This window comes from Apis cerana, linkage group LG11 (assembly GCF_029169275.1).
Source record: "Apis cerana isolate GH-2021 linkage group LG11, AcerK_1.0, whole genome shotgun sequence".
Taxonomy (NCBI): Eukaryota; Metazoa; Arthropoda; class Insecta; order Hymenoptera; family Apidae; genus Apis; species Apis cerana.
This window is the reverse complement of record NC_083862.1, coordinates 5,026,828-5,053,696: the sequence shown is the minus strand read 5'-3', so window position 1 is coordinate 5,053,696 and position 26,869 is coordinate 5,026,828. Positions and strand designations below refer to the sequence as shown.

The 26,869-nt window shown below is 17.8% G+C and overlaps 1 protein-coding gene across 4 annotated transcripts in view; it reads left to right on the top strand.

Moving 5' to 3' along the window:
- Window positions 1–26,869, top strand: part of LOC108001549 (protein rhomboid) — a 273,352-nt gene that overhangs the window by 213,001 nt on the left and 33,482 nt on the right. For all 4 annotated transcript variants that reach the window (XM_062081488.1, XM_062081489.1, XM_062081485.1 and 1 more), the window contains one exon: window positions 21,458–21,570. In XM_062081488.1, coding sequence (XP_061937472.1) covers window positions 21,458–21,570 — 113 coding nt within the window. The remainder of the gene's footprint in view (window positions 1–21,457; window positions 21,571–26,869) is intronic.

Genomic DNA, 26,869 nt, shown 5'->3' with positions numbered 1-26,869 from the left:
ATCTAGAAAATAAAATAGTATAATTAAGTATAATTAAGAAATGGAAGGTACATGCTCACGATAGAAAATTTGATCAAGAAAAAAATTACAATTTCTTTATGATTTAACTTCCAACTATGATAGTATTCGAATTATCATTATAATACGATTGTATGAAACAATAATGACCTTTAATAAGAAATTTCTATCATAAATGTATCGTATATTTCTTTTATTATATAGAGGAATTATAATTGCGCCTATATGAAATATCATAAAAATTTTATAATTTTAAAATCAAGGTAGTAATTAAAAAAGTAGAAAATTTATTTTAAAAAGATAAATTATTTTAGAAAAGAATTTTAGTAAAATATATTGCAAATATTTATTCATTACATATAATTCGAAAATAATATAAAAAGCTAGCATTTTCTTGTGGTTAACAAAATTTCTTTATTTCTGTTTCTTGTTCGATTTTTTTTCAGTTATTTATTCAAATTTCATTATAATGTGAAAAATGTTTTGTGATTTTCAAGATATTCTCTATTGAAAACGATTTTATGATGGATTTATGCTTTTAAAATATCTAATACGTATAGTATTTAAAGATATTTAGTTTTTTTTATAGTTTATACTTTTATATTATTATTAATTTCTTATTATAATATTAATTTCTTATTAATATTTTTTATGAATTTCGTTGAAATATTTAATCTTGTATTTTATACAAAAAAATCTAAATATTTTATATAAAAAAAATTTAAATATTAACATTTTTTAAATCATAATGATAGAATATTTTTTTTAAATGTAATTAGAATTATAAATTATTATTAAATGTAATTATAGAATTATAAAAATAATAAAAATGATATTTTAATCTTATTTTATGAATATCAGAATTATTAATAAATTTTATTATTGTAATAAAAAAATAATAAATAATAAATAATAGATTTTAAATTATTATTATATTCTTTGATATTTTTAAAATCATTTAAACTAAAAAATTATAAAATTAAAAATGTTTATAAATTAAATTATTTATAAATTAAATTATTTATAATATTGATAGTAAAATAGTGAATTTTCATATATTTAAAAACAATCACAATAATTTAAATATTTAATAATTATTTATTTAAGAGAATATACTCATCGATTTTAATCCAAACTTTGGATATTTCTGGAATATCAAAATTGGATACCAATCTATGAATAAATAAGTATTAAATACTAATGATTTCCTGCGCAAAATCTCTAAACTCAGTAGGATTAGGTTTAAAATATTTTAAAATCCATGAATAAAATGTTTTATGACTTAGTTATATGTCTATTTGTTTCATGATATTATTTTTAAATAGATAGATAAATAGCGGTTGCACACATGATCATGAACATATGTGTATAGATAAAATTATAATATATAATATAATAATACTAGCAACTCTTCCAAATATTTTAAAAATCAAGACCGATGATTATAAATTATGATATATTTATGATTATATTATGATTATAAATATAATAATAAAAAGTTATTTAAAGTTTTATCCTCTATAATATAAAGGAATAATAGTAATTCAAAATCATCGAAATCATTAAATTTATGTTTTTTTATATAATTATCATTTATTATAAAATAAAGATATATATAAAGATTATATTAATTATTTTATAAAATTATAAAATAAAGATATATAAAACAAATATTAATTTTTTAATTTTATTAATTATTTTAAATATACAAATAATAATAGAAATTATTATAAATGAAAGCATTATCATAAAAAGCGTTGAATAAAATGTTTGGTTGCTTATTTTTTTCATTTATTTATGATAAAATTTGAGATTAAATTAATTTTTTTGAAATTGATAAAAACTTCGAACTTTAAATTTATGTGATCTCTGAATATTTGTACAATGTTTTTTGAAACTATTTTTAAAATATATTGAACATTTCGAGTAAAAGAAAATATCTATCAGGAAAAAATCGAAAATATTTATTTATTGTTATCATTATTAGATTGGTAATAAAAATAAATTATGATTTTTATAATAAAATAATTTTATTAAAAATTTTATGAAAGCTTTTTCTATATTATAAATTTTACTTTTATGTTTATTATATTACTAATTTTAAAATGTTGATATTAAAATTAATTATTACTCGTTTTTATTATATATAATTATTATTAATCTTTTAAATATATATTAATAAAAATTTGATAAATTTTTTATAATAAAAAAAATATAGTTTTAAAAAATGAAATAAAACAGCTTTTAGTTAGAACTTATAGTTTTTTCTATAAAATAACGTATAACTTTAAATATATTGCGTATCAAATTTATAAAGTATTATAGAAATATGATTTTTACTCACCATGTTATTATTAATTGAATATTTTAAAATCTGGAAACATTAAAAATATCACGATAATCCTTACAAAAAGATAAACGAGATATGAATAAAATGAAATATGGAAAAAAAGCTGAAGTTAAAATTTAAGAATTTTATCTGAATGTCGTTTATGTCTTTCTATTAGATTTTTGAACAAGAATTATTAAGGAAAAATCCATTCGGATGTTTAATTAATTTATAAATATAGTAGTTTGATGCATGTAAAATATTAAGAAAACAATTAAATAAATAAATATATAGAAAAGCCAAATTTTAGTGCATTGAGATAAAATATAATACAAAAATATTGATATATAAAGATGATATTAAAGGTATATTAAAATTAATATATAAATGAAAATAGTTCATAAATAAAAATAGTTACATTGAAGAATATATTTTAAATAGATGAGATTCTATATTGTTATGTTAATACAAATGCAATATTTCTTCAAGATTTTTTTATATTTGATAAATTATATTTAATACATTTCTTATATCTTGTTTATTGATTGTGTAATTATATTAAAGAAGAAATAATTATTATCATACATACATATAAAATTTTAACAAAATTTATAATAAAAAAATAAAATTTCATGAATGATTATAAACAATAAAGATAACTGTATGATTTTCTTACATGAATTTATTTTTTAAAAATACTGAAAAAAATATTGAAAAAGAAATGCATATAAAAATATTTAGAGAATTTTCGTTCAAATGATTTTTCATCCAATAAATAATTTTGAAAAGATTAATGTATGAAATGACTGTAGATGATTTATTGAAAATCAACAATTTTATAAAGAAATTAATAATTTTTATAAAAAAGAAAATAAAAAATCTGTTTATCGTTAAAAAAACTATAGAAATATGTAAATTAATTTCATTAAATGTCTCAAAATAATGTCTTCAAATAATGTCTCAAAAAGAAAAATCTTATTTTTAATATTAGAAGCATTTATTGATGATAAAGTAATAAATGCATTTTTTAATTATTTCAATGGAATGTATAAATAGCATTAAAAAATATTACTCTATTCTTATTTTTCCATTCGTTAAAATATTTGGATTTATAAAATTGATTGATATACATGTAGTACAACATAATAATAGATTAATACATATTATTTTTATATAGTAATTAATAATATTTAATGTAATTGATAATAATCTATCTTTTAGTATATTAATATATTAGTATTTATAAAATAATATATATATTAAATAGTAATATATTTTATATAATAATATATATATATATATTTGTATTATGTATAATACAAATATAAAATAATATAATCTAATATATATAATATATATAGTAATAATGTATATAATATATATAATTTTTAAATATTTTAATGTTTAAATTTTTATATGTAAATGTTAACAAAAAAATCTAATATATAATTTTTATTATTGATTTTATATGATTCAATAATTGTAAATGGATTAAATGTTGTTATTTATTATTTTTATATCGACAAATAAAAGTGTTTCTCTTACTTTTTAACTATAAAAGTTATGCTTATTTATTTTTCTGTATTTAAAATAATAACAGATTATCTCTGTCTTTCTTTGACATATAAAGATGTATGTTTAAAAGAATCAAACAAAAATTGCGGTAATTAATATCAAAAACTTATATTCATTCATATTTTATCTATTTCATTGATTTTATCAGTTTGCTTTATTTATTTTTCTTGTTGAAAAATAAAAGATTATAGCGGATTGCAATTTCATATTCAAATGATAGAAATGAAAATTAATATTTATTAATTTTATTTTAAAAGTAAAAAAAATTTTATTTGAATTATATTATACAAAAATAATATAATAATTTCGTGGGAATAAATTATTTTAATTAATTTTCTATTTCTGTTTTCAAGAAATGACTTTTAAACAAAAGCAAAATAATAATTTTTCGAACTTAATTAAAAAAATCATTCTCAAATAATTTTTTATATTATAATATTTTATAATATTATAAAAATTATATAAATAATTAAAAATATATAATTAAAATTATATAAAATTATATAAATATATAATTAAAATTATATAAAATTATATAAATATATAATTTGCAAATTATATAAAACAAATAATTTATATAAATTATATATATATAACAAAAAATTTTAAATATTTTTATTATTTAAGTTACAAATAATAAAATCAGATTACTTTACTTATCAAATCTATCTCATAGTTAAAAATCATTCTATAGCATGGAAACATCTTTTTAACGATACTTATTCTCCTATTTTCGCGAACTTCGCGATACCATTGTCTGATCTGACAACATGCCGTGTTCACTTCCTGCAATTACTGCGATTGTCTCGATTTTTCTTGACTTCAACGTTTCTCACGAGCGTCCCTTGTCTACTTCTGAGTCGTAGGTCTCGAAACAACGTTCAATATACTTCTCTGAAAGGAGAGATACTTTCCATATTAACAAAAGGTTATCCGGAAATTAATTGCAGTTTTTGATGATGATAATTATGAGTCGTTATTAATGACGAATATACAATAACTCACAAAAATATATCTTTGAGGAAATTTCACTTAATTTAAAAATCATCTAATTTTAATGAAATTTTACATGTAAAACATTTGTATGTAAAACATAATAGAACATAGTAGAAACATTATTTTTTGACGAAAATTTCTTTGAAAAAATGAAATCTATCCCTTAAATTTCAACATTTTTTCATATTTAATATAATTTCATTATTTCATGTAATATTCCTTATAAAATAGATATTAGCGTATTAAAATCTAAAATTTTATATATACAAAATATTTAAAATTAAATTGTAAAACTAAATTACATTTGTAAAACTTTTTTTTATTTGTAATATTATAAAGTAATATTTAAAAAAATGAAAAAAGCGTTTAAATTTTGAAGATCTTGTTTCGCTCTCTTAGAATAATATATCGTAAAAAAAATTTTTTCTTGTAATATATAATCTTAATATTTGTATAATAATTACAATAATATTTTCAAAACAAATCTAATATACATTTTTATTATTAACAATTTTATTACGAATGTTTAAATGTCTTTTGTGAATCATAAGAATACAACTCGATAACTTCTTCACTTCTAAGAGAAAAAATTAAAATTCTGAGTTATGTAAATTTCATCTTATCGAAATTTTAAGAATAAAATAAATTTATAGAATGAAAATAATTTGAAGATTAGATTTAAAAAATTTCAATAATTTGCAAATGACATCTTTTTCAGACATTTGAGATGATTACTGAATATGTAATATATTATTTGATTATTGAAATATTTAGAGTAATAATAATAGAGATAAACATAAATTTTCTATGATTAAATTATTCTAAATTTGAGTTATGATAAAATAAGTAATAATTCGAATTAAAATAAGTTTATGTGAAATAAAGAAAGAGAGAAGTTTTCATAGCGAAACAGAATAAATAAAATAAAATAAAAATTATAATCTTATAAAAATTCAAATTACAAGCTATATGTATATTAAAAATGAAAAATTTAAATTATTATTCAAATATCAATTTAAATATTGTCGTTTATATAATAATCAATTTATAACGTAATATTCATAATTTATTATAAATCCTTAAGAATTTTTTCTAGTACTTAATAATCTTGTGATCCTATTATTTCTATTTTATTTATTTTGTTGATCTAATATCAAAAATTAGAGACAAAAACTTACAATTAAATAATATACAAAATCGTTGTATAAATTTATACAATTTCTTATAAAAATTGGAAAAATTTTTTATATTTTTATTCATCCCAATCGTTGATATTTCTAAAATAAAAATTCTAAAATAAAAATATAATCAAGTCCAAATGTTAACGAATATATAAATTCATTCACAAAATTAATTTCCAATGAAAGTGCGATCCATAACATGCCCTCTTGTTCTCGATGATCATCGAAGGATTTTCGAGGAGATAGAATTGAAAGAGAATAATCGAGAAGAGATAACATCGGTTTGATTTAACGACGTCCATCTTTCTAGCTTGTCGCAATCGTGCACACGGATCCTTCGTCACTGATGGACATTATGCATGCCAGACAAGCGAAACCATTATGCGAAACTCGTCTAATGTCGTATAAATGCAGAAAAGAAGTTTCGTCTTTAATACCTTGGGCTCTGTCGTTATTCCTTGTGTCGGGAGGCGTCACATGGAGAAAGAAACTTTTGCTTGTACCTTCTGTCGTGGATAATTTTCATTCGGTAACTTTAAGAGAACAGACTGTGAGGATTGTATTTTACATGAAACGAGATGACTTGTAATAGAAATTATTCAGAATTATAGATTATGGAAAATATCAAAGATAAAAAGCAATATCAGATTTCAAAAGAAAAAAAAGAATATTTGATTTAAATTAGATATAATATGATATTAGTAAAAAACTTTTGATCAAATGCAATTTAAATTTTATAAAAATAAATTATATATAATAATAATAAAACTATATTTTTGAAAGTGTAAAATGATCTAAATCTAAATAAAACATAAACGAAACATAATAAAATATTTAACATAAAATATTGAGTTGATATGATATATATATTAATTGCAATAATAATTTAAATTTCTAGAAATTATGAAGAAAAACATAGACAAGAAACAAAATAATATTTAAAAAAAATATTTGATCAGAAAAATCTAGAAAAAAGAATTATTATTATAAAAAATAATTATTTACAAAAAAAAATAATCAATTTTTTAAAAATATTTCCTATCCAATATATGTATATTTTATAACTTTTACATGTCCATAATTTTTATGTGTTGACAATTAATTCAATTTAATTAATTAATTAATTAATTCAATTTAACTTTAAAATTTAACTTTTTTATTCTTAATGAAAAAATATAATTTAAATTATTATTTATTTATTACTATTTTTTTGCATTTAACTTATATCACTATTTATATATAATATTAATAATTACGCCATAATATTTTACATCTTAAAAACTATAATTATTTTTAATAAATTTCATATTGCATTTAATCAAAATTTTTTTGTCAGAAATAATACATAAAATAAGATATAAAAAAATAATAAGTAGTATATATTTACTAAATGAAAAAAATAAATATGAATCGAAAAATTAATATTTTCAAAATTAGAAATAATTTTTTATTCTTTTCTTTAGTATATATTGTTTTTACTTATTTTGAAAATTGATCCAATTTTTTGCGTTAAATTACGTTTTATATGTAATATTTGGTAATTTTTCAATGTGTACAATTAAAACAAGATATCCTAAAAATATTCTTAAAATTAAAAATTAAAAATACATTTTTTTCGATTTATTATTTTCGATTTTTCATTTTTTGGATATATATAATATTGTACAAATATATTACATACGACATTATAATGGAATATATATATATCGCCAATAAAAAATTGATTAATTTACTAAATATGAAAATTTTGTTGATTTAAATATTATCAAAAACGCAAAATGTTGATATTTATAGTTAAAAAAAAAACAATTAGAAGCTTATTAAAATATAAACAATTTAAACAATTTTCTCTTCATTGTCGTATTCTGTCTCATTCGTACTCTGTATCATCTATCTTCACTTTATCTAATATAAATTAAAAAAAAAAGAGATGTTCTATAAATTAACATCTTGTATCCAAAATTTATTGGATTATTATTTTTATGAATTATTAACCGAAAGTGATAAATTTTATATGCATTGAATAATAAATTTATAAAAATATCCAATTTTTATTCAGATTCAAATTGACTCGAGAATATAGGAAGATCAAAATGAAAAACTTCAATACTTGTGATAATTTCTCAAAAGCAAATATTCAACTCAGAAATTTCTATTTATTTGCTTTTCTCTAAATGTTTTATATGTAGTTTTCAACGATATATAATGAAACTCACTTTACATTTTCACACATATTTAATTAAATATAGTCAACTACAATTAAATCTTGTAATAGAAATTCAACTATAATTAAATCTCTAATGGAAACATGTTTAATGTTTACTTGTCATAATATATGATATATATATGACTTTTTTTTTAAATTTTCTAAAAGATTTATTATTTATAAAATAAATATTTATTTTGATTTTTATTATGTATCAATAAAGGAATTTATTTTGTTACATATGTATGTAATTCTGTTAATATTTATTTAATACATTATATTAAAAAACAGAAATATTATAATTTATAAAAAATAGATGAATATTAAAAAAATATTTTTATTTGTTATAAAATTATGTTTCATTATCATATATTATAATATCATCAATATCATATATTATAATATAATATAACATATATTATAATATAAATTAAATTAAATTAAATATAAATACAATTATAAATTAAATTTTATTAATTCTATTAATTTTATAAATATATATATATTCTTCTTATTCATATTATAAAATATTATATAATTTTATAATAGTTTTGATTTCTTCATTCTTTTAAAAAATTATTAATAATATTTTTAAAAGAGAAGATATGTTAAAATATTTTTAACATATCATCAAATGATTAAATTTATATAAATTGATTAAAAATCAAGATATTTAATATAATCATATTTATAAAATCCTCGTATTGAATCGCTTTTTGAATCAATTAAATAATTATATTTTTTTCTATAAAATAAAATATAAACAATATATATATAATATAATTAAAAAGGATATTAAAAAAATGAAAAAATTAATGAAAAATAAACAATAAAATTAATTCATCTTATTTATCATTTTGAATTAAATTTGAAAAAATTTCAAACATGGATGAATTTATTATTAAGAGAATTATTATTAATTTCCGATTATTTTACGAGATGAATTAACGGTAAAAAAATATTTTATATGATAATATAAATAAATATATTTAAAATAAAATTTTATTATTTAAATTTTTGATTTCGAATAAATTAAAATTGAATGTATCTATATAATTCAGAAGAAGTCATTATTTATTTGTATACTCATTGAATTTTCAAATTTGATTTTCTTAAAACAAGTTTTTAAAAGTAAAAATTATTTATTTATTTCTAATAAATCTATTACATTTGCATATAGCAAAGCTTATACTATTTATCTAATAATATTTAATCAGCTTTGAATTTGTACTTAAAAAGTTTTGAAATTACATTTATTTAGAAAATAAAGTATTTTATTTCGCATTTTCAATTTTTTTTGCATGTAAAATCAATTTGTATCTAATTATATTACTAATTGTAGGATATCTTATATGATATACAGACTCATTATAATGAAACAAAAAAATCAAAATTACATTATTATTTTTGAATAGTGAAAAAAAAATATATTTACAATTTTGCAAATAGTATGTAAAAAAATAATTTTTGTAAAATTTATTTTCAAAAAGTAACAAAATTTTTGAAGTTTAATTTTTATTTTTTTATATTATTAATTATAATATTTTTTTGTTAGTTTTCTATTATAAATTTATTGGTATTTATTTATAAATTAGGAATATTCTATTTTAAAATATATAGCGTAATATATATAGTATAAATAATTTTAATTTTTATTCTAAAAATATATAGTGTAAATTCTTTCTCTATAAAAATATTCTTTATTATTATCCATCTATGGAAGAAGATAAATAAATGCAAAGAATTTAAAAGTTTGTCTTTTAATAACATTTTGTATTTTTCTTTCATATGAAAAAAGCAGTAATACTTGATATTTTTAAAAAATTAGTAAAAATTAATTGTTAAATAATATAATTAAATAATATAATATAATTAATAAGAACAACAATTGGATTAATTCTTTCATTAATCCTATATATCCTATATAATCCTATATAATCCTATGTATATGCATCATACATACATATATGATGTACTAGTTGTTTTCCATAATCCAAAGTTATATTGGATTATGTATATATATATATAATAATTTTATAATTATTATATTTTATAATTATAATTTTTTATAATTTTTTTATTATAATTTATATAGTTATAATAAATAATAGTTATATAGTTATAATAATATTTTAAAATTATAATTTTTTAAGAATAAATGTATCCCCCCTCTTCCCCTATTAGAAATACAATAAAATTATCATTGATTTGGCATTGCAATATATGATTTTTTATTTTTTTAAAATTTTTTTCTTGTTTATTATTAGATAATAGATTTCTTAAGTTGTGAATAATTAAGTTGTGATTTTTTTCGAAAATGATAATAACAAAAAAGTTAAATTCCATTTAAAAAATGAAGATCAAATCACAATTAAATAATTATTGCACTATATTATTAACTCTTGTTCTAACTTAATTTAATTCTAATTTAATTAAAAAAAATCTGCAATTAGTTTCCGAAAAAACAAATTTTAAAATTATATTTATATAATAATTATATGCTCTATTTTATATATATATTTGTATAAATAAAAGTATTTACATATAAAATAAAATATTTTCTAATAGCTTTAATTTATAATGAAAAATTTTTTAATTTTATAAATCTTATTTTGACAGATCTTTAAATCTCGAAAAAAATCAAATTTAAATCATTTGAAAAATTTAAATCATATATTAAATTGGTGAATAAAAAAGACCGATTATCGAAAAAAATCGAATCGATTAAAAATTATAAAACACTGAGATATTAGCCTCAACAAACTTGGCCACGATAAGTAAGTTTTCGAGGCGTAATTAACTATAACAAATAGTTAGATTGATGACTGTAGAACATTAGACTTGCTGAAACTTCAACTTCAACCTTTATCCCATTGCTCAATGGTGAGCTCCCATTCAAATTGCTTTCACTCAATAATCCTTTCAATCGTTCCTATAATCTCCTTTTGTCACTTAAGACGGATTATTATAATGATGAATTGATCATTTAAATAACTATTTCATGTAAAATAATTTGTAGAAAATGTTCGATGTTTAAAAAATCAATATTATCATTTTTTAATTATAATTTTAATTATTTTTTATTGAATTTAATGATTGTTAAAATATGAAGAGTTTAAAATAATGTTGCAATTTTTGAAAGAAGTATTTAGAAGATTCTTAAGATTATATGTTTTTTAAAAAATATACTACACTTTAGCTTGTTGAAATTGATGAATATGATCTTGAAATTTAAAATAATATTTTCTATATTGAATTAATTTCAACAATAATCAACATTTAGAAAATAGGAAATTTATGATGAACACTCGAGAATCGGTTTTCCTAAGAACGATGAACTTTATGATACTTCTTCTCAATCTACAATCAATCTTCTCTAACAAGAAATTAAATTTAGAAATATTATAATAATCAGAAGGATCTACCATTGGTTGCTTATATATTCCTTCGCAAATCATAATTCTTCGAAAAATCAAAAAAAGAATTTCGAATGCACAAAAAAAAATCAAAACTTATTTAATCATTGAAGTTTGAAATTTCCAATCATTGAATTGAAATCATATATTGAGTTTATTTAACCATTGAATTATACTGAATTTTAGAATTCTTTGAATCTCAAAAACTAAAAGAGATTTTTAAATCATTAGAATATATCGAATTTACTCAATTCATTGTTAGTGAACTTACAATAGTAAATTCATATGTTGAGTTTGTATTGAATTTATATGTATATGTATATGATTATATATATATTTATATTATATGTATATGAATGTATTTGAATTATAATGAATTGTATTTGAACTTTTAATTAATAGTAACTATTTTATAATAAATCAATTTGATTATTATAGAAATCAAGTTCAATAAAAAAAATTAAAAACTCAATTTTATTAAGCAATAATTTTGTCCTTTTTTAAATAAACTAATAATTATACACATATTTTTAACAACATTTATTTAATACAGTATATAAATTACATTTTTTTTAGTATATATAGTTTAGTTTATAGTATATATTTTATCATAGACAATTTAAATCGCAATATTTGACTCGAGCAACAATGAAATTACAAGATGTAAAAGTATGAAATGACTTATCGACTTATCTACCATTCTTCTCTGTTAAAATCATATACAATCAATTCATGAAATCCAATGTGCATTTTAACGATAATATTATTTGAGTCACAATACGAAATGCTTTCAGACAGTGAGTAATCCAAGAGAAGTTGGACGTAGGGCAGAGTTCCAGTTAATTGAATGGCAATTAGACGAATTTTCTGGCATTGTCTCAATAGACGAATTATATTGGATTGTCAGCTCTTCTAGTTCTACTAAGAGTGATCTACTAAGAGTGAGAGCCGAATTAAAATTTCTATCTCACGAATACGAATGATCGGTCTTTCCTTACAAAGAAAAGATATCTATCCTTCTTGTATCTTATCGTTATTCCTTTTTGGAAGAAACTTGCGGTTATCCTAGATAAGGAAGAATCTTCCAAGTATTTTTTATGCTGCATTTTAAAATTACATATATTGGACGAATTGATGCTTATATATCCTTTCTGTATTTGTCGAATCTCGTAATGAAAATATTATATATATATATATATATCATAGATCTATACATCATAGATCTTTTGCAAATAGATCATTTTATTCTATTTTATTTTAAAAAATTAAACAAACAATAACTTTTTTATAATGATCATTAACTATCAAAATATATATTTATAATTTATTTTTAACATTCTATATTTATTAATTATAATTTATAATTAATATAATTCTTAATTATCAATTATTAATTCTTAATTACTATTCTTAGTTTATATTTAATAGTTAGTAATTTTATTTCAAAATTTTTTGTATTTCAAGATAATAAATATATTTAAATTTTTTTATTTATTATTATTATATTTTATTATTATCTTTTCTTTTTGTTTCTTTTATAATAATTATAATAATTTATATTTATTTTCATATTGAAAAATTTCTCGAAGAATTATATCATAATTTGCTTAATAATCTTTTCTGATTTTGAAATTCGCGTAAATATTTTTAATAATACTATAATTTAATTTTGGTACAAAATATCCATATTATATCCTAATAATTAATTTCTTTAAAAATATGTTTTATATGTCGTCGTAATCAAGATCTGAATTGATTTTTTTTATTTTATAAATTTTATAAATTAAAAGTAAATTGTAAAATCATGTAATTTATTCCATTTTCATAATAAAGTTTTGAATAAATTCAACTTAAACCTCTAAGATAATGCAAAATTGAACATTAAAATTTTTACTTTTAGTATCTCTTGTAAAATTACATAGATACAAATTACTACAACATAAAACTTATTGTTATTTATTTAAAATTTTTAAAATATTATATTTTTAGTTTTGTTTTACAAATAAATTTTTTTTTTTTTTTTTGAGTTTGAATGATATTACTCTCAAAATTGAGAAAAACTCATTCTTATACGGAATAATTTTTTGTCCTTTTGAAAAATTTTTTTGAATATATATAATATTTCAGATAATATAACAGTTTTTTGAAAAATTGTATTAAATTCTTTTAATGCTTTTATAATTCGATTATATTATCGTAATAAATATATTACAATGTACATTATTCATTGTAATCATATATTATTTTATAATTATAAATTATAAATTAATAATTACATATTTCAAAAATTATGCAAAATTATTATGATATATTATTAATTACTTGATATATAATATATAATAAATATATAATAAATAATAATAATAATAAATAATAATAATATATAATAAATATAATAAATATATAATAATTAATTACTTGATTAATGATTATAATCATTATAATTATTTTTAATAAACCAAGTATAATAATCATGATACTTAATTATCTACTATCTAATTGTATTGTTAAGCGTATACTTAAATGCTTATAATATATTTATATACATATATATATAATCCATATTATAATTTAACCGAAATTAGTAGTTATGCAAAGTATTTTATTGTTAATATTTATTTTTTATTGAATTGGTAAAAAAATTTCTATTCGAAATAGAAAAGAAAGCAAACATAATTGTAAAATAATGCGCTAAACTTAAAAGTACTAAACTTAATTCAAATATTTTGTCAATTTCTTTCTCTTTATTCCTTGTTATAGCAAATTCTGTAGGTTCTTTCCTGAAACTTGGAACGACTCAAGGTACTTTCTCTCGGTGTAACGTGAATATTTCAATTAGACCGCTTTTTCATTAAAAGCTTGTCAGTTTTGTTTCTTTCTTATTCAACGAGTACGTTCAAAAAGAACCGTTGGAATTCCAACATGCGCTTTCGTGGTGACTTAATCGCGAATCCTGAAACGAGAAAAAAAATGACAACACTGACACTTGTGAACTTATTTGTCCTGTTTCAACAACCGATCGCATTCTTTATTGTGTTGACCACATTGCAAATTAGACGTGATGATTCTCAGACTCATCGAGGATGCAAATTGTATGTCTAATAGACTCACGTTTTCACCGACCGATTCAACTTGCAAATCAGGCAGCCAAACTCTGTTTTGAAATTCTTCTTATGGTAATCGTAATTATTTTTTTTTTCGATATGCCATCTATAGAAAATTTTCTTATATTATCTTAAACGAAAACAAAAATATTATGTGCGAAAATTTTTTTATATTTTTTAATTTGTTATGCTTAATTATTTACATATATCTATCTAAATTATCGCCATTACATATGAATGTCTTTATAATATAATAATAATAATAAATAGTAGTAATAATTTAATAGAATAATAAAATAAAACATTAATTCATTAAATCAAAAGTAATTATTTTTTGCAAAATTATTCCTAAATTTATAATATATTATTACGAATTTTGGAAAAATGTTTTATAAAATCCTTTCATAAGAATGTGAAAGAAAATAATTTCTATAAATAATGAATCTTATTATATAAATGTTTTCGACAGGTTGAGATAAAAAAAATTTCTATAATAAATTTTTTTACTATATAATTAAATATTATTACTAATACATATAATATAATAACTAAACACATATATTTTTTTAATTTTTTAATAACTAAAAGGTCAATCATATTAATATTTAAATTGATTTTTATTATTTCAATAAAGGAACAAAAATGAAATATGTAAAAATTTATATACGAAACATTATATACATTATAAATTAATGTAATAATATAAATTTATATTGTGATAAAAATATATAATATTTATTTATTCAACTTTTATTACTAAGTATAATAAAATGTAAATAAATTTTTCGAAAAATTATTTAAAAATTCTTATGATAAAAAATATGATAAAAAAAACAATAGAAAATAATGCATTTGAAAGAAACAAAAACACTTTCTTTCTTCTTTTATAACTTAATTAACAATTTTTCTTGAATTTTTAATTTGATGAAGTTATAAAAAAACTATTTCTTCTTTGATTTCGATGATTTTTAAATATTATAGAGACCAAAATTCTGAATAATTTTTTTTTATACACTTTTCTTTATTTATATATTTTTCTTTGTAATCGATATTAACTTTCGGGATATTTGTAAAAAAATTGTTTTTTGTTATATAGAATTTCATGAATACGTATGTTCATGTAAGTAAATATTCACTTATTTTTTGTTAATACAGAATAATTCTAAAAATATGGGAACATTCTTGAACTGAAGATTTTTGATTTCAAACAACATTTTCTTTTGCAAAAATTTTCGTTGTGATTTTTTTAACGAGTTATTAACAAAAAAACTGCTCACGAAGCGCGTAGCCTAATCAAGCCGCATTAGCGTTGATTACGTGCCGTCCCGCTGATCGAACATGCAATATAGAATATATTTTCATAGAAAGTATATTAAATATAACAAATATTTTTTTTTTGATAAAAAATTATATAGAAATTATATATATAAAATATTATGAACAATCAATAAACTATAATATTCAATATATAATATATAATATATATTATTAAATTTATTAAAATTAAATTTATATGAATTTTTTTATATAAACTTCTTACATTTGATTATTCGAACTTTAGCAAATTTCCTATTATTTGAACTACGATCAAATATCATTTTACTTATATAAACGTTTTTACAATATAATATAATTAAAAATATACATTGTATTTATGATACAAAATAAGTAGAATTCATTAAACATCAGATAATTATTATGCAAAATTGTTTTTAAATTTATATTTGCTATTATTATGCTTTTAAAAGAAAATATTTCGTCAAATCCTTTTATATAAATGTGAATTCCTATTAATTAATAAAAAATTACAGTTAATGAATTAAGTGATCTTATTATATAAAGAGCCTGATTATGTGAATGTACTTCATGCTCGATAAATTCATATAAATAGAATTATAACATCACAACAAATTAATAAGTATATTTGATCAAAAAACTACTTTGTCATGAGTTGCAAAAGACTTGATAACTCTACATTATATAATACTTCATAATATTGAATTATTTCACAAATTTATCATTATTATTGTTTATTTATAGAAATCCATATTGCCCAAGTTTTCTATGAATAGATACTAAGTATGATAATATTAACATTTTTTGGATATCAATTATTGCGATGTATTTAATATATAATATATATTATATAATTATATATATAAATAGTTAACAGTTACACATTAATACTTTCTCAGATATATACATATATATATACGAAATTTTATGAAATAATTATAAATTTTTTTGCAAATATTTCAAAAATTAAAGCTAATTATATGCACAAAAAAAAATTATTTGGAATTTTTTATAACATATTTAATAAGTAATTGAAATAAGTAATTTTTTTGCAATTCCAACAAATATGTTGGATTGCAAAATTGTTTTATGTATTATATTTATTATAAAGAATTGAAAAAATCCTATTTTGAATTGTAGCATTGACTTTGTTAAATAAAAAATAACATTCTCATCTTCCAATAATTAATTTTTAAAGTTATTTTTATAGATATTTAGAATAATTTTTTGATTTAAAATTAAAATCATTATGAATAAATTATTACATATTCTTAATTAAATAAAATAATAGTTAAAAAGAATTATTTTACATAAATTAATAATAATTTAATAATTTTTAAAAAATATTTATTTATATATAATCTTTTAACATATTTTATTCAAATATGCTTGTATTAATTAATAATGTTGATAATTGAAAAAAAAGATATATAATAAAATCTTTTATTTATTTAAAAAGTAAGTTTTTTCATATGAATAAAGTATAAATTATATTATTTAAAATTACGTAGACATATATTTACTTTTAATATATTTCAAAATCAATTTCAAAAATATATTGTTAAAATTTATAAAAAAATTTTCTAAAAAATTAATTAATATTCTTAAAATAATATTTTAATTGCTATCAAATACTCTATGATATTACTATATGATATTAATTAAATTTTATACTTAATATCTCATATGGATTTTCTTATTTTATTATTTTATAATTACTTTAATAAAAGTCATAATAATTTAACAATAAACATAAGTCAACGATTTTGCTAATTTCTTTGATATTGCAATAATTTATATTTATTTACATTCTTCATATTAAAGAAATTATAATTTTATCTTTTCAGTACAATCACTTTCTAATATAATAAATGATATTCAGTACAATTAATTCGTAATAATAAACTCCGGATTAAGAAAGAGATTGTAAGGTAATCAAATTAGAAATTTAATATGAGAGATGATAGGAAATGATCGATAGGAAATGTATCAAACGGATATTAGTTTCCATATTGTTGCGTGGAGGAGAGATCATCTTATTCCTCTTCATCTTATTTTCCTTGTAAAGGAAAATTTCCTCAATCGACAAGATAAAATTTATAATTGCTCCAATTTCACTGTTTGCATACTGTTGTCGTTGCAATAATTTTACTTCAATGAAGCAAAATTTTTCAATAAGCATCATTGATCTTATCGTTTTTTCGATTTGACTTCTATTTTGAGTACTTCTACTTTGAGTACTATCTTTTGTCTAATTCGCGTTATAAAAAATAAAAATAATTTTACTTTGCCCATTATGATTTTAGACAATGTTCTATCGCGTTAAATGTGTCAGGTTGACTGTTTTTCTTAATTTAAAAGTTATAGATTATTGATTATATTTTTTAAGTTAAACAATTCTAAATCAGTTCATTGTCTATTAACAATTATTTGATGATTTTGATCTGAATAAAGCAAAATAAAATATATTTTAATATATTATAATATACTCTAATATTTAAAAAAAGAAGCATTAATAATGAAATTTTATCTTATAATTATTTTTTTCCTATACATATATCTGTAATACCATAGAATTCATTTATATTTAAACTTTAAACTTTTTAGTATAACTTTTATAATTTTTACATTAAATGTATAATTTTAGCGATTGTAGATTATATAGTTTAATATAATAATAATATAGATATTATAATATCTATATATTATTATATATTATATATATAATATTATATAATTTCTATAGTTTTTATAAATACAACTAAGATATAATAATCATGATAAATAAATATATTTTTTTAATTCATATTTTTATTTTTGCTTAATTTTATTAAATAATACATTTATATTAAATAATTATTACATATTCATATACGTAATATATGGATTAAATTCTTTAAGCATACATTAGAATTTAATGGAGTTTGAGACATATATTATTTTCCTAACTTAATTTGTTATAAAAAAAATCTAAAAATTATCGTAATATTTTTTTTTATTGATTTTTCTTTTTATTTTTCTAGATTTTAAATTTTCATAAAGTCATAGGTATAATATTAGATATGATAAATTAATTTTGATTAAATTGTGGAAATATTTTTTTATTTTCAAATATATTTTGTGTAATACATTTACTATTATAATGTATAATTATTCATATAAAAAATCTAGAATACGTTAAAAATAGGAGAAACGTTGAATAAGATATCAAATATTATTTTTTAATCTGTTTTTACTAATTCGTATCGATTTTCTTCGTTATCATTTCTGTATATAAAAAAAATTAAAATGAAATCACAAATTTACATTTTATCTAGTATCTTTTTTTAATATCATAAATTAATGAATAAAAGCTTAAATAATGAAAAGTAAATTTTTCATAAAAGTGAATTGAATTATATATATCATCATGTTGATATTTTGATTATTTATTCATATATGTATAAGATTATTTTCTCAGAATAATTTATTCACTTTACAACTGATATATTTCAGAGTTATCTATTACGATTTCATTAAAATATCAAACAGACAAATTCATCACAAAATACTTTTCAGTCTGCAATATATGGTAAAAGACAAAGAAATTATTGATATTACTATATATTCAAAATGATGAATAATACATAAATTTTCTTTTAGAGTTTAGAGGATTATAAAATATTTTAAAATAGTGGTATGAATTTTACACTAACAACGATCGGATAAAATGATAAATAAAGTTATCAATTAATTTTTTATTTTATATCAAAGATAATTATAAAATTATTTTTTTTATAGTAATAAATAATTTTATTATTATATCATATAAAAATTAAACCTCTAAAAATCTGCAAAATAAAATCTAATTTAAAATTAATTTTGAACTCTGAAGAATTATCACTATAGAAGAATCTTTTCATATATCTATCTCAAATACTAATCTATTGTCATTTCCGCAGATCACGCTAAATACCCAAAATGAATCAATCGCAGATTCAAGAAAATAAATAAAAAAAAATCATAAGATTATTATAATAAAATTAGTTATTCTTCTTTTAAAAAAGTTATTTTTTATATAAAAAATTAAAAAATTACACTTATTTTTATTTTCTCTTGTCATTTTCCCCACTTTAAAAATTCAAAATTGTAAAATTCTAATAAAAAATTTAATTTATCAAAACTATAACTCTTCCTTTTTATTTTATTATTTTCTATTAGTTTATATTATATCGACTTATTTTTTTTATATTTTTCTAAATTATAAATAGATTATAATACAAAATAATTAATCATACATCAAATTTGCGTTATTGTATTATTTATTTTGTTTTTAATAGATATAAATAATTCAAAAAATTGATTTATTTAAAGATGATATTTCTTATTATTACTTATTATTATAATTTATTTATTTTATATATATATATATATATAGATCACATTTTTATACAATCGCATTTTTTTAATAATAATGGTATAAATTGAAATTATATATTATAATATAATAAAACTAAATTATATTTATTTAATATCTATTAATTGATCTCAGAGGTTAAAATTTGCAAGATTTTATATGTATGATATATGTATGACTGTAATATTGAAATATTAATAGATTAAGTTAGATTAAAAATGAAAATAGGAAATTTAACTTCTATCTATATATAAAACCTATTTATTATAAATATATATCATTACTAGAATTTAATTTATTCCTGAAATAGATATATCATTATTAGAATTTAATTTATTCTTGAAATAGATATTATTGTCATTTTTACTAAAAACAAACTATTAAGAATACAATAACAGAATTATTAGGATATTTTTGACTATTTTAAATTATCTAATCATTTTATTAGTTAACTGTATTTAATTATCGGTACTTTGAAAATAATCAAATTTTTATTAACTCAATATATAACATTTTATTCATTTTATTAACATTGAATTAACTAAATTGAAAAATAGATAACTTAGATAAATTATGATCTGAAAATAAAATATTAAATTTGTAAAATTTTTAATAGAAAATCCATTTTTTTTCTTATAATATATTCATAATTTTTGTTTATTTTATTAATATTATTTTTACAAATATATATTTTTCTTTATGCCATGTTTCTTATAATTTTATTTTTCTAAAGAATTTTTAATTTTTAATAAAAAAACGAGAACATGAAATTAAATGTTTTTGAATAAAAGAAATTCTTTCAATTTCATAAAAGAATTTCCTTTTTCTTTTCTTTTTTTTTCAAATTCTTTTCTTTAAATTTATTTTATTAATTTTGTCATTTTATTCATAATGAATAATAATGAGCACTACGTCAGAAATTTATATGCTTGAATTTCAGATGGCTTCACCTACTATTTAACTTGGGAGTACAAGTGGTCGTTGGACTTCCCCTGGAAATGGTTCATGGAAGTCTGAGGATCGCAGCCGTTTACATGGCTGGAGTTCTTGCTGGTAAGTAATCATTGCTTATTACAAATCTCTACATTTTATTTACAAAGCTAATGTAATTTCCTGTTTTAATCATAATGTCTCTAAATTATGTAATGTGATATATATATATATATATATATATATATATAGAGAGAGAGATTAAAAATATTTGTAAATATAATAACTGATTATTTAATATGTTAAGCAGATTTTATCGTTCACAAATCATTTCTTATTTAATTTATTTAGTTTTCAAATTTGTGATTAATAAAACATTAAAGAAAAATAAAGAGAATAATACATATAGTTCAATTTAAAGCTCATACTATAAATCATCAATATGATCTCGCGAGGATGATGAATTTAAAAGGAAAAAATCGTTTATTGATAAAATTAAAAAATAAGTTACATTTAATTCTATTTGATTACTATAAATGTTGTTTCAATATTATTATTCAATTCAAATTTCAAATATTAAAAGACACAAAAATTATAAATAGCTTATTATATATCGTCACTTTTTTTTTGAGATATGAAATGAGACAAAACAAAAAAAAATATGAAAGAAATAAAATTCTTAAAAAATAACGATTTGAAAGAATAAAAGTTATATAATTTTTTTTAAATGAATAGTATACAAATTTATAATATAAATTTTATTTTAAAAGAGTAATTATTTTAAAAAATTAACTTTATATATATATAACTTTATATAAATAAATTTAAAATAAAACTTAATAGATAACATTATCAAATACAAATTATAAGAATTTATATACAAATATACACTTATAAACACAATATATATATATATATATATATATATAACTGTATATATAAATAACATTATATATTGCATATTTCAACACATTATATCTGAATACATATGTTTTTTGAACTTATTTTGAATTTATATACATTTTTCAAAATTTACAAAAATGTAAATAGAAATCTAGAATATCTATTTTTAATAAATGAATAAATTAATCATTAATAAATGAATAATAAATCGTTAATAACATGCATTTAAAAAAATGTTACTAAGTGAACATTTTATATTTCTTTTATTATATAAAATTATAAATTAATTGATTAATTATTTAATCTATTAATAATACTCCCTTTTTAAATGTATTTTTAAACAATAAATTTAGAATCAAAAATAAATTTACATCTTAAAAAAAATTTACTATATCATGAAGATAATAGTGTTTATTCAATAGAATAGATAATGATGCAAATAATCATAATTTCATTACATATCATTTAACATATATATACAGTAAACTTGATGAAAAAATTGAAATAAAAGAAATACATATTATAGATAGAAAGGAAGAAAATGAAGTACAAGAGTGTCATTCATTGTCAATAAAATGCAATTAAAGCTCATCCTAAATGCATTTAACATTAATTCGTGATACAAAACTTAATAGTTGCATGCATAATTATACGCTGGCATGTAATATATGAATGTAATGTTACCAATATTCACAATAATATTCCTGAATTTAAATCATTTGACGATTTTCACCCGCATAAATACTCAGCAGCACAGCTGCAACTGCCATCCAGCGACTCTATTTCTTCTCTGTAATACAATTTGTCCTTCTTTCCATTTACCATGTTTCAGGATTTTCCAGTGAAACGTGTTTTTACTTTTCCCTATTCTTACTTCTATTTCCTTTTCTTCCATCTCTTTCTATCTGTTTTCTTTTGCACTATATTATCTTGCTACTCTAAAGTAAAAGAACATTGGCGGGATTTTAATATTTCACAATGTATTTACATCAGATGATTAAAAAAGTTCTGATATATGTTCTTTTTATAGTATAAAAATATATAATAAAATGATTAATCATTTACGAAATGTGATTAATATTCTTCTATAAACAGATTATAAATGATTGTAGATGTAAAAAAGTTTTAAAAGTAAATTAGAAATATGTATTTCTGCATATACTTACTATATTTAATTACAATGAATTTATAAAGTATTTTTGATAAATATTTGTAATAAAATTTATAAAGAAAAATTTGAATCATCTATATTTTTTTTACTCTTTTAATGTTCTTTTTTTAGATTATTAGATTATTATATATATATTAGATTATTAGATTATTATATATATATATAATACATATAAAATATATAATTTTTGTTAAAATTGAATAATTATCTCAAAAACAGGAAAAACAAAAAATATCTGAAAATAAAATTGATGACAAATTTTTTTATTTCTTGAACTCATTATATATTCATTTATAAAATTGGTATATTAAATATATAGTTTTAATAAGAATCTCAAATTATCTGAGGAAATAAATATTCATAATATTATATTCATAATATATCAAAATTTAATAAATCAGATAATTGAAAGTCGGAATGAAATAATTTTGTAAAAATATAATTTTTATTTAAATTGTTTTTTACAATTTATTTTCACGTTTTGAATATATTCACATTCACTTAATTCATTTAAACATAATATATATTATATCTAATGATTATTAATCTCAACAAATAGTTATTTGTTAATTGTAATTAACAAAAAAATTAGAAATAAAAATTCAAAAAGAGAAATAAATAAAAAAAGAGAAAAAAATAAAAATATTTTTTAATGTTAGAAAATATCGGATAAATCAAAATTTTGATTAAGATACTAATAATTTTGTATTTAGCTATAATTTTTTTTTCTATTAAAAAAAATCGTGTAAAAATAATTAATTTAATAAATAATAATTTTTTATACATTCATATATTTTCCTTTTTTCCAAAAAATAAAAAATAAAAATAAAAACTTTCTTTATTGCTTAATGATATTATATTTTTTATTATTTTATTATAATGTACGTATTATGTAACTTCTTTAATTTAACAAAATCTTATCTGGAATAAGTTTTAGTAAATTCCAGAATATATACACCACTTTATATAAATCCATAAATTATTTTATAGTACAAATATATTATTTAAATCCATAGTTGTTGTATGACACTCAATCTGCCTACCAAATCTGCTTACCAAAATCCATAGGAGCAAATCAAAACACACTCTCATAAGATTTCAGATTAGAAAGATTAAATGTATTTCTTTACACATAAACTTTTTTATTCTCACATGTACAAAAAAGTCACTTGTGTCATTAATAATATTTGAATCAATTTTAAATTCATAGACCAATTGAAAAACTTTTGTTTTTATTTCACTTAAATTCAATATTTTTCATTCCGATATGAAATTACTAAACAAAAAAGTTTATGTGTAGAAATTTAATATCTATATTTTAATATAATTAATATCATTATCTTATATCCACTAAAAAAATTATATAAGCATTGCATTTTTCTTTTTCACATTACTATTATATATTAGATTTTTTTTATTCATTATTCATATTTTCTTTATTCATATTTTATATAAAAATTATTTGATTAAAACTTTATTTTAAACAAATATTCAAATATGTTTAAAATTTCAATAAAATTTCAAATATGTTTATTATTTCATCAAATTCTGAACTGATTCTGCGATGTGACAATGTTACTGAAATAACATTGCTAACAATTGAATGCTTGGCGTTAGAAAAAGAAACTTGAAAGACTTGATAGAAAGAAAAAACGAATTAGTAATATTCGAAATCGAATATTATGTTTGTGTGTTTTAAATATAAAAGAAAGAGTATTAAAAAATGCAAAAACTTAGGTCAACAATCTTTCTCACTAAGATAGTATTGCTTTTCTAGATTCAATTCGTTTGTAACGTTCATGTAACATATATTAAAAATAAAAGTGTAAAAATAAAATTAATGAATTTGTAATATTCATTCAAGCACACATAAAAAAACAATTACGATATGTATGCATTTTTTATGAATATGTGATATTCATGTGTAATATTGATTCATTATTAATAAGTAATATCCAGATCAATTATTATTTCTGCATAAGAATAAAAAATATTTATGTAAAGTGCAAGTGAAATAAAGATAAATTTGTCAATGATTTGATTGAATAATTTAATAATCTGAAATTCAAATTGATTCAAGTATTTTGAACTTTCTTGTACATGTAAAAATAATTAAAAAACCAATTATACATATAAAAACACATTCAATCTTTTTAATTCGAAATCTTATAGAAATATGTTTTGATTTGTATTTTCTACGGATTTCGATAAACACGACAGATTGAATGAATATAATGATTCATTTATGATTTTAAATGAAATATTGTATAATCATCATATAATTTCAAATATTGTGGAATTTGCTATAATTTATCTGAAATTCTGTTAAATAATTAATTATATAGATTTTAATTTGCATAATTAAAATTTTTTTTAAATGATATAAAAATATTTCATAGTTACATTACATGATATTTATGTACATTGTATATTATCTTATATTGAAATTCATTTGAAATAATCAATTGTATATAAAAAAATATTATATTTATTTTCATTGAAAGGCTTCGCTACGCAAGCGACTCATTGCAATACGGTATTGCCGCGCACCCAACTAAATGTTTTCGCCATCTCGCTCTATCTAATACAAACTTAAAATGTTTATAATCATTAATTAAGATTAATTATTGGATATGTATATGAACTTTTTTCATTGTTTGCATATCTAGAATCTATCCTCCAAAGATTTCTCATAATGTTTATTAGCATCCTGTAAAATAATTGTTTTCCTTTTTTTAATATATAATATTAAATAGTATATTAAGTCAATAGTTAATTTCTTCTTTTAATAAAACATAATATTACACACACACACATTATATACATATATACATATACATATATATGTGTATTATCTATGTATGTTATTATATATTATACATATATATATGTATATATATATATATATATATATATATATATATATATATATATATATATATATAGATAACATATATATACAACATATAGTATTACGCTTAAAATTGTACAATCTTATATATATAATTGTACATATATTAATATTTATTTATATATTATAATTAATTTATTTTTATATTAAATATATATGAATTAAAAATCACAAAATAATTACTGATCATAATTTAAATTTTTATTTATTGATTTATATTTTGATTAAAAATAACACTTTTATCTATGGTAATATTATTCATTATTGTCAATGTTTCACCAGTTTACAATATCGTGGTTTGTCATTTCTGTTTTTTTTCCCATTATTTCATTATTGCGTTCATTCTTCATGTAAATAAACTATGGAACTTTAGATAGAAAACAGAGGAAAAGATAGAATTACACATTTCTCTCTTATCTGCATTATCTTCATTTGAG